The sequence below is a fragment of the Myotis lucifugus genome, unplaced genomic scaffold (genome assembly GCF_000147115.1).
Source record: "Myotis lucifugus unplaced genomic scaffold, Myoluc2.0 scaffold_961, whole genome shotgun sequence".
NCBI lineage: Eukaryota > Metazoa > Chordata > Mammalia > Chiroptera > Vespertilionidae > Myotis > Myotis lucifugus.
In genome coordinates, this window is record NW_005872009.1 from 35,140 (window position 1) to 45,854 (window position 10,715).

Genomic DNA, 10,715 nt, shown 5'->3' on the forward strand with positions numbered 1-10,715 from the left:
TCTGGATCTTACATTTGGACCTATAATCCATCTTCAGTTAAAAGACTTCTTTTCTCTATTGGATTGTCTTGGCATCTTTGTTGAAAATCATTTGACTCTAAATATAAGGGCTTATTTCTGGACTCAGTTCTCTTCATTGATCTGTGTCTGTCTAGGTGTCAGTGAAATGCTGTCTTGATGACTGTAGGTTGTTGTGTGTGTGAGGGGGGATTAAGTTTTAAAGTCAGGAAGTGTGAGACTGCAACTTTGTTCTTTAATATATTGTCTTCCATTTCATAAACATGAATGTCTCTTTTTTTAAAAATCTTTATTGTTGGAAGTATTGCATGTGTTGAATGTCTCTATTTATTTAGATCTTCTTTAATGTCTCAACAATGTTTTGCACTTTTCAGAGTAAGTTTTGTTCTTATTTTGTTAAATTTATTCCTTTTTTATGGTATTGTAAGTGAAATTGTTTTTCCTAATTTCATTTTCAATTTGTTCATTGCTAGGGTATAGAAATACAATTCATTTTTGTATGTTCATCTTGTATCCTGCAACCTTGCTGAATTTGTTTATTAGCACTAATAGTTTTTTAGTGGATTGTATAGATCTATCATCTGTGAGTTGAGATAGTTTGATTTCTTCCTTTCCCATATGTATGTCTTTTATTTTCTTGCCTAATTGCCTCCAGTATCATATTGGATGGATAGAAGTGGCAAGCATGGACATGTTTGCCTTGTTCCTGATCTTGGGGGAAAGATTTCAGGTTTTTTACCATTAAGTATAATCCTGTATAATAAAAGCCTAATATGCAAATTGTCCTCTCGACCAGGAGTTCGATCAGAGGGTGGGGGCAGCCGGCCAACCGTGGGAAGGGAGGCCCCAGCCAGTGATGGCAGCAGGCAGCCAGGGGACGGGAGGTCCCAGCTGGCAGCCGGCAGCTGCTGGGGACCCTACCTGTGCATGAATTTCATGGGCTGGGCCTCTAGTGTTTGTTGTAAGTTCTTTGGTATGATATTTTGGTGCCAACTGGAAAGATGTACTGGTATTTTGTATTTGGGTGTGCTAATAGAGGCTTGTGCCCCATGGTTGAAAAAGTGAATCATAGCCTAAAGCTATTATGGCTTCGTGTGCAATCTAGATAATACTTTGTCTATGTTTCAGCAATGGCTGCCATCCGGAAGAAATTGGTGATTGTTGGTGATGGAGCCTGTGGCAAGACTTGCTTGCTCATCGTTTTTAGCAAGGACCAGTTCCCAGAGGTGTATGTGCCTACGGTGTTTGAGAACTATGTGGCAGACATTGAAGTGGACGGAAAGCAGGTGAGTCCACTGTCCATAACAATGGTACTAATTCTGCATGTTAGGCTATTCATGTATCTAGAGAGAACCGGGCCTTTCTGTCTCTTCAGTACACAGTATAACAAGAACAAAAATGTTAGAAGGAGAACTTCATTCTCATCCTGTTTTCATAGCCCAACTTTGTTCATTTTTAAATTGTCCATATTCATATGTATTTCATTTGGGAAAACCTTAGTATATGTGCTGTTTCGGCTATATTTAGTGCTGGATATGAGATTACTAGGTTGAGAGGTCCTTATTCATTATGACTCTCAGAGTTATACCATCAGCAGTGTGGCATTTAGACAACAAACATCCTCATATGTAATTTTTATTTTTATTGGAAGTCTACAGATTTTTTTATTGATTTCAGAAAGGAAGGTAAAGGGAGAGAAATAGAAACATCAATGATGAGAGAGAATCATTGATCGGCTGCCTCCTGCACGCCCCACACTGGGGATTGAGCCCGAAACCCAGGGCATGTGCCCTAATTGGGAATTGAACCAGTGACCTCCTGGTTCATAGGTTGACATTCAGCCACTGAGCTACATTGGCCAGGCCTCAAATTTAATTTTTAAAATATTTTGTCTTTAACAAAGACAAGTTGCCACTGTTGACTCAGTTACATCTTTCCTGCAGGGAGGAATGAAATTCTCAGTACAGACAGGTCAGCTGAAAAGAAAACTAGAACAAGGGGCTCTTCTCCAGCACTCGGGCCTCTGGGGCATTCAGTCACGTGGCTGTGCTGCTAGCACCTATTAAGTTGGCTTCATAATTCCATCTCCTTTCTCCCTTCTCATTTTCCAGCTCCCTACTGTCCCTTTCTGTCCAGTGTTACTTAGCCCCAGTGTGTGGCACCTGTGTGGAAAGCACGTTAGGCTAGCTGCTCAGAATCCTAGGTCTCATGGGATGTCCTGATAGTCTGTGATCATGAGTAAGCCACCTGACTCTTGAGTCGCCTTCATTTTGCAGGTGACGTCAGGGTTCTAGTAGCTGAAAGCATTTGGAAGCACCAAAGCGCTTTACAGATTGGGCTGAATTCAAACCTCCTGTCGCAGCCTGTGGCCCATTTTATCCCATTGCCTTGTGGGTCCCAGTGATGCTCTCATGCCTTTAGGAAGCACAAGGCACCTTTCTGGTCAAGAAGAGATGGGGGCCCGGCCAGCGTGGCTCAGGGGTTGAGCCTCAACCTATGAACCATGAGGGTTGAAGAGACAATTAGCCACCCACTTTAGAGAAGGGATGGCATTTAGAAAGTGCAATCACTGCTTCGATTCCTGGTCAGGGCATGTGCTCAGTTGCGGGCTCGATCCCAGTTGACGGCATGCAGGAGGCAGCCAATCAGTGATTCTCTCCCATCATTGATGTTTCTGTCTCTCCCTCTCCCTTCCTCTCTGAAAACAATAAAAATATATTTAAAAAAAAAAAGAATAGATGGGGGAGGGGCAACAGTAAATTTCAGCCTGTCCTGCAGGGGGTCGGTCAGTACAGAGTGTTGCCAGTATAACCTGAATCAGTTCTCTGCAGTGATGCTTGGATACAAGTGTTTCTGGGAGCCTGGAAGAGTGGTTTTGTGTAGACACCGGCCCAATTGTGACAGACTGGCCTGAAATGTGCTGAGACCTTGGTGCCTGCTGTCCTGTAGCAGCCTCTTGTCCACTGAGATGCCACACAACACAGAGACCCAGGCTTGAGGGGAAGCAGGTCAGGTTGGGTTCTCAGATGCCTGGTGCGTGCATATTGCTGGTTTTATCCTGTCCTTCCCTGCAGAGAGAGTAGCTGTCGGGTGCTCTGTGCCTGTGGCCTCGGTTGGGAAAGTCAGTGCGCATGTTTTGGAGCCAGTAATGGCCTTTCTGTTCTCTTGGAAGCACTGTCTGTACCTGGAGGATCTTATCCCTGAGAAATGTAGGGACCTTGACTTAAAACCTGCGTGATGGTCTGAGTTTTTCTTGCGCTGCCAGCTGTGACTATACCGGACCTGGCAAGGTAGGCGAGCCCTCAGCAGGGAGAGCACACCCTTAAGTAGGGGTGCTGGATCTGGAAGAGGGATCACAGCCCAGCTTCCTGCCTCAGCGGCTCAGTAGCCCACAGTGGGAGGGGCACTGAAGAGGAGCACTGCCAGCGCCTGGGGAACCATCAGATTCTCAGTGCTCATGTCCCAGGAACATGGCTCCCAAAGTGGGGGGGCCCATGTCGACATGCGACAGACCTTCAGCAGCATCCACACCTGGACCATTTATCAGGAGACAGACGGTGGGTGTGTCTGACTGAACACCCAGGAGGCTTGGAGGGGCCCGGGCAGTGGGATGTGGAAGCGAGTGAATGAGCTGTACCATCCTGAGGTCAGGCCAGTTGTGAGGATTGGGGGGTCAGTCTCTCCTCGATCCACACCAAGCTGACGGTGTGTCCACGATGGCAGTGCCAGGAGCCTGATGGCGGTGGCAGGAGACGCACCTGGGGCGGAGGTTGAGGGTGAAGAGAATTAGCCACCCACTTTAGAGAAGGGATGGCATTTAGAAAGTGAAGTCAGGGTTGTGGAGGTGCTGGGAGGAAAGGGTATTCCAAGCATCAAAGGGAGAGCTCCTTGGGCCCCGAAGGGCCTCTGAACAGAGGGAGTTAAAATCCACTCTGGTCAGAAGAAGTCGCAGGGCGGCTGCAGTGCTGGGCAGCCTGAGAGAGGACCCATGCCCAGAGCCCAGGCATGAGCGGAGTGTCCTCCCACCTTACGTGACGCTTTCATTCTGACATTTTTGTGAGCAGTAAAGGCAGGGCCAGGGGCTTTCCTCTCAGCTGACACCTCATACCCCGGCTGGTGTCTTTCCTCGCCCTCCAGCGCAAGCACATTCTCGTCTCCATGTTTTCCTTTGGGGCAGAGTGACCAGACACATGGAGGGGGTTGGGGAGACCACCAGTTACAGCTCGGTTTTTACTTGTCTTGCCTTGTACACCAGGTAGAATATTGTTTACAGTTTGATTTCTCCTCTTGTTCATCCACTGAATGTTACTTATAATTAAATTCTTCTTATAGGCTATAAAGTTATTTTTCTCTTGACATTTTGAATTATGCACTTTATTCCATTCTCTGGATCTCTTTGTAAAATTGCAATTCTGAGGAATGTAGCCTAAAACAACTTGAACACACCTTCCACCTTCAGGCTTGATTCTAATAAAAGTGGAACACTCCTGTGTTTTACTGTTTTGGACAGTCTGCTGTTTGAATTCACTATGGTAAACATCTGCCTCCCTCCCTTTTTTAAATATATTTTTATTGATTTCAGGGGAAGGGAAAGGGAGAAATAGAAACATCAGTGATGAGAGAGAATCATTGATCAGCTACCTCTGCACGCCCCCCACTGGGGACAAGCCCACAACCCAGGCATGTGCCCTGACCAGGAATTGAACCATGACCTCCTGGTTCATAGGTCAATGCTCAACCATTGAACCACACTGGCCGGGCCAACATCCCCTTTGGAAAGTGGGTAGTGAACCCTGGCCGGATTAGCTCAGTTGTTTTGATCATCGTCCCAATACACCAAGGTTGCGAGCTCAATCCCGTTAGGGCACATACAAGAATCTCAACCAGTGAATGCATAAATAAGTGGAACAAAAAAATCAATGTCTCTCTCTCCCTCCCATCCCCATCCCCATCCCCTTCCCCCTCCCTCTTTTTCTCCCTCCCTTTCTCTAAAAAGTACACACAGAAAGCCACGAAAGTGGGTAGTGGGATTAACCTTGCACTTGGGCATTTATTTTTCCTCCCACAGGTCGAGTTGGCTTTGTGGGACACAGCCGGACAGGAGGATTATGATCGCTTGAGGCCCCTCTCCTACCCGGACACGGATGTTATCCTGATGTGTTTCTCCATCGACAGCCCTGATAGTTTAGGTGAGTAGCTCTGCAGCCTGAAGTTTGTCACTGCCCGTGTGCCTGGCTGACACCGAGTTTCTCAGGTCCTTTCTGGGCATCAAGCAGGCGAGCATCAGAGAAGGACTCCTCAGTGGCCAGAGTCCTAGAGCCTTGAGTGTGTGTAACCTGGGCCCTGGGCTTTTTCAGCCGGGTCTCCCGTGGCTGCCCTGTGTCCACTTTATGAAGCAGGCGAGTTCCAAAGACAGAACTCGCTTTTGGACTGAGATTGGGGGAAGGCTTTCCGGGGGGCCTGTACCTTTTCTAGTGCTTCATGGTGCCTCCCTGTATCTAGACTGGGGACTGCTATTTCCGGTGGTGTTTTCAAGTCCTCTCTTAGCCCTTTTCTGAAGCATCTTAGCTAATAATGAGAGACTTGGACCTGCCATATTAGCTCAGTTGGTCACATGTTTCAGAAGCCACTCCTTCAGAAAATGACTAATACTGACCTCACACTCTATAAAACAAGGCACTAGCCTTGAAGTCAGAGAGTGAGCAGCTTACTTATAAAATATAGTTTCAAATCACAATCGGCACCATTGAAATCATCATCGTACTAAGTGCTTTGCATGCATTGACTCGGTATAACCGGTGTGAGGTAGGGATTACTCTTTTTCCCACTTTATATATAAACCATCCCTGACACTGAGGGGTCCGAAGTGAGGGTGTGGAGGCTGAACCCAGCCCGCTCGTCCACCTTGATGTCCATACAGCCGTACTCCAGGCCGGCAGGAAGCCGCAGCTGCTGTCCCGCATGTTTAGAGCTTGTGAGCCATTGGATATACCAGTAACCTACAGGGTAGGGACATGCTGAGGGCCCAGGAGCAAGGTGTACAGAGAACATGTGGACGCTGGGCCAGCTGCAGCCCCAGAATGGGGGTGTGGTCAGAGTCCCCTGCCAGCAGGGATGGTGATGGGCATGGGGAGCCTCCCTGCATGGGCAGGTGGCACCACTGGAGTCACCCTGGGCACTGACGGATCCTTTGCTGCTCCGGGGTCTTTCCCTGGGCCCCACCTCCACAGGAGCTGTGCTTCCTAGTGGGACTGACAACAGCTGGTGATTCTGTGCCTAATGGTAGGGGTTAAATTTTGCCTTTTCCTGGCAAAATTAAAACTAGTTTTAAAACTAGTGAAATTCCATTAAATGGCCAGCATAATTCTGAAGTAGTTTCTTTGCAGTTTTGTAGAGAGCACCTGGGAAGGCACATGGGCATTTCTTTAATTATCGTCAGCTGAAGCCAGTGGCGTTTGGCAAAGCCAAGTCCTGGAAACACGTTTTGCCAAAAGGCAGGAGTGTTGTCAGCTTGACCTTCAGCCCAGGTTCCAGGGGGTGGGTTTTGTTATTTAAATCCAGCCAAGCCCCAAGAATGCAAATAGGCTCCTTTGTCTTGACTTTTAGTAAAACTTCCTGGTTTTTTGCTGTATAAAATAAACATGCTGTATTGGCTCGGGGTCACTGTCTCTGTCCCTGTCTCATCAGAGGACAGCGGTCCCACCCGGCCCCAGCTTTTCCTTCCATCTGTGTCCCTTTCTTTCATTTTCTCAATCCCCAGCCGCCCCTACTCAGGAACTGGACTGCTCTCTAGCCGCGCTGCACACGGAGGAGAGAGACATATTCACACAGTTTAATTAGGGATCTTGGAGATTCTTAACGCTATAACTTTATGTATCCCTGAATTATGTGCATTTCACTATTTTCAGAAAACATCCCAGAAAAATGGACTCCGGAAGTCAAGCATTTCTGTCCCAATGTGCCCATTATCCTGGTTGGGAACAAGAAGGATCTTCGAAATGATGAGCACACAAGGCGGGAGCTAGCCAAGATGAAGCAGGCATGGACGGGACAGGGTTCTGTCGTCTTGTAGCATTCTTTTTTCTTTTTTTAATCCTCACCTGAGGATATGTTTTCATTGAGTGGGGGTGGCGGTGGGGGTGGGGAGAAGACATTGATCGCACACACCCTAACGGGAATCAGATCCACCACCTTTCGGTGCACGGGATGGCACTCCAACCAACCCAGCCACACTGGCCAGGTCTTGTTGCATTCTTGAACCTGAGGACCCAAGTGGAGGTTCAGGGAGCCCAACAGAAACCTCTCTCTCCATCTGGCCCTTATTGCCTGGGGTCTGGTCATATGAGATGGAATCTCCCGTGAGGTAGTGCTATGCTCCCTGGACTGCCTGCCTCGGAAGGGCCCGTCACAGCAGGCGTCAATGCTCCAAGTGCAGGAACTTGACCAGGCTCTGGATTTCCCTCTTCAGTTATTACCTTGGTGTATGTGAGGCCAAAATAAATTGGTGGCAACTGAAGGATCAGGAAGTTCTGAGGGCGGGGAGTCAAGGCCAAGAGCCCCATGCCTTTAAAAGGTGATGATGGAGAAGCCAGGTGGCCCAATGGCGGGGCTTCCCCGTGGCAGGAGGAGAAGGTTCTCCCACTGGGGTTTCTCTGTCTGAATGTCAAGGTCAGGATCTATTTTCTCCCGAGGCGTCCGTCCTCTGGGAAGCTACAGGAGGACCAGGGGCTTGCCTGGATCAGCAGCTTGAGTCATTGTGTCCTCCAGTCCCTCCTTAATGTTAACCTACAGGGCTTCTCTGGCCTCTCCCCAGAGAAGAGCGCATGTGAGAGGGACACTATATTGGGTTGGGGCTCACTACATAAGAATCTCATAGACAGAACTCAGAGTTGGGGATTTGGTAGCTTTTAAAAGAGGTCTTAGCTGAAATTAAATACACCTACTCACTGTATGTATATAACCCTCTTCTCTCTCTGCTAGGAGCCAGTAAAACCGGAAGAAGGCAGAGATATGGCAAACAGGATTGGCGCTTTTGGGTACATGGAGTGCTCAGCAAAGACCAAAGACGGAGTGAGGGAGGTTTTCGAAATGGCCACGAGAGCTGCTCTGCAGGCCCGGCGTGGGAAGAAGAAATCCGGGTGCCTTGTTTTGTGAGCCCGCTGCAAGCACAGCCCTCACGCGGTTCCTTTTGAAGTGCTGTTTATTAATCTTAGTGTATGATTCCTGGCCTTTTTCATTTATCTATAATTTACCTAAGATTACAAATCAGAAGTCATCTTGCTACCAGTATTTAGAAGCCAACCATGATTATTAATGATCTGGCCCGCGGGTCCTCTGCCACCGCTCTAACCGCCTCCTCTGCACCCCCACCCGATACACAGGCGCTAATTCGAGGAATCCCTTCACTTCTTGCTTCTTTCTAGAAAGAGAAATGGTAACTTTTGTGAGTTAGGCTGTAACTACTTCATAACTAACATGCTTGCCTGTCATCTGTCAGCTGCAAGGGACTCTGGGAGCTACCCCTTCAGGGCTGGACTCCTGAGCAGGTTTCCTTGTGCCTCTGGAGTGGGCACCCAGTTCTCGGATGTGCTCAGCAGAGGCCCGGGGCCTGCAGCTGTGGCAGTTCCAGTTCTGTGGTTTCATGTTAGTTACCTTATAGTTACTGTGTAATTAGTGCCACCTAATGTATGTTACCAAAAATAAATATATCTACCCAAACTAGATGTAGTATTTTTTGTATAATTGGATTTCCTAATACTGATATTTGTCATCCCCACAGAAAGTGTATTGGTTTTTTTAAAAAAGAAAGTGTATTTGAAAATAAAGTCAGATGGAAGATTCATTTTTAAAATTCCCGCTTTGTCGGTTTCTCTGATAAAAGATGGCCATATCACCCGTTTTCACCCCACATATCCCAGTCCCCTCCCCAGAGCTGGGCTAAATAAACAGGAATTTGGTTCCGTGCCTGAGGAATGTAGTCGCTTCCGAAGGCGGCACAAGCTGTCGCACCTGGACTGCGGGCCTGGCTCTCGGTCGCCCTGCTCCTCGCTGTGCCAGGTTTCCTCCGGGGGAGCCACCAGTTCTGTGCGCTCGGGCTCTCCTCCCGCTGACTGAACTGTTTTCTGTACCAGTTAATTTTTCCAACTACTAATAGAATAAAGGCAGTTTTCTACACTTCCTGTATCCTGGTGTTTGTGTTCCTCTCTCGGGGCTGGGAGGGGGAGGGGGAGGGTGGGCTTGGCTTCCTGCAGGGGGCGAAGTGCCAGCTGGCCCACCACCCCTTTCCTCATGCCACTAGCCTGGCTCCTAAGAACATGCCGACGACCACCTTGTGTCACATTCAGGTTCAGCGCTGGGCTGGGTGGGGAGTGCAGCCTGCGGGGACGTGAGGGCACCCCAGCCGCGTTCTGCACAGATCAGGAGTGCGACTTTGTCCTCATTCCCTCCCGTTTCCAGTGCCTTTAAGGTCCAGGAATGAGCTCCAGGATGAGCTCCAGGTGGAGTTGGTTAGGGATGGAGGACGGCCTGGAATCGCAGGCTCACGGCTCCATTCTAGGCCCTGGGGCAGTGCCCTACAGGCTGTACAAGGAGGAGGGAGGCCAGAGGGCAGGGCCCGAACACCTCGGACAGCCCGGACGCAGGGAACTGAGTGCGCGCTGGCTTCAGGGCCTGCGCTCTGCCTGCTCCTGGCACTGCCCACCCTCCTCAACCTTCCTGAAACCACAGCCTCCTCGCAGAAGAACCTGCCTTGGCGGGTGCTGCCAACCCCACCATCACCACAAGCCACAACTTGCTGTGCACCCAGTAACAGGGCGAGCTCTGCGGGAACAGCGCGGGCAGAGGCCGGAAGGGCTGTGGCCGGGAGAGCGCCAGGTGCTGTCGCCTGCAGCCGCCTCCAGCCCCTACAAGAGCCTTGGAGACCGGGCCCTGGCGCCCGTCGGGATAACGGTCAGCGCCCAGCTGCGCGCAGCTCCGCAGGGTGTGGGCGGTGTCTGCATCCGGCCGGGTCGCACCCTCCCGCCCCGCCGGTCACCAGCCGGGGAGGCGGATGGGGCGGGGCGGAGGGGGTGGAGCTGCCTGTCCCACGTGACGCCACGGCCTGCCTGTGAGTTAAAAGGCGATGCGCCCCGGGTCCCCTGGTGTTCCTGTCCCCAGCGCTCCCGGTGCTGCCCACCCCACGCCATGTGCGCCGCTAAGCTGGCGGGGGCCGCGGCCCCGCGCTCCGTGCACGCGTTCTCTGCGCGCCCGCTGACCGGCGGGGAGCCCGTGAGCCTGGGCTCGCTGCGGGGCAAGGTGCTGCTCATCGAGAACGTGGCCTCGCTCTGAGGCACGACGGTGCGCGACTACACCCAGATGAACGAGCTGCAGCGGCGCCTCGGGCCGCGGGGCCTGGTCGTGCTCGGCTTCCCGTGCAACCAGTTCGGGCACCAGGGGCGCCGGGCGGGGCAGGCCGGGGGCGGCGGGGCGAAAGAGGCAGGAGCCATGTAATCGCCTGCTGACGATAACTATCTCTCATCTACAATAAACCTAATAGTTTTGACAAAAACTACACAGCATAGACGAAGATTTACAACCCGTTTGAGAACAGGAAAATACTACCAATTGTACGATGGAGTACAACTGGAAGGAGACGGTGTCAAACAAGGAGAACTACGCCAAATGATCTCTTTTAGTGAGCCCGGGGGTCTTTTTGTCTT

At 50.3% G+C, this 10,715-nt stretch overlaps 2 protein-coding genes across 2 annotated transcripts in view; both read left to right on the top strand.

Moving 5' to 3' along the window:
• Positions 1-9,192, top strand: part of RHOA (ras homolog family member A) — a 25,485-nt gene extending 16,293 nt beyond the window's left edge. Inside the window, exons 2-5 of the mRNA XM_006106968.3 lie at positions 1,147-1,304; positions 5,087-5,207; positions 6,927-7,057; positions 7,999-9,192. Of these exons, the coding sequence (XP_006107030.1) occupies positions 1,149-1,304; positions 5,087-5,207; positions 6,927-7,057; positions 7,999-8,172 (582 nt within the window). The 5' untranslated portion in view covers positions 1,147-1,148 and the 3' untranslated portion in view covers positions 8,173-9,192. The remainder of the gene's footprint in view (positions 1-1,146; positions 1,305-5,086; positions 5,208-6,926; positions 7,058-7,998) is intronic.
• Positions 9,193-10,114: 922 nt separating this feature from the next.
• Positions 10,115-10,715, top strand: part of GPX1 (glutathione peroxidase 1) — a 1,142-nt gene continuing 541 nt past the window's right edge. The window contains 1 exon segment of the mRNA XM_014448930.2: positions 10,115-10,502. Within this exon segment, the coding sequence (XP_014304416.1) occupies positions 10,201-10,502 (302 nt within the window). The 5' untranslated portion in view covers positions 10,115-10,200.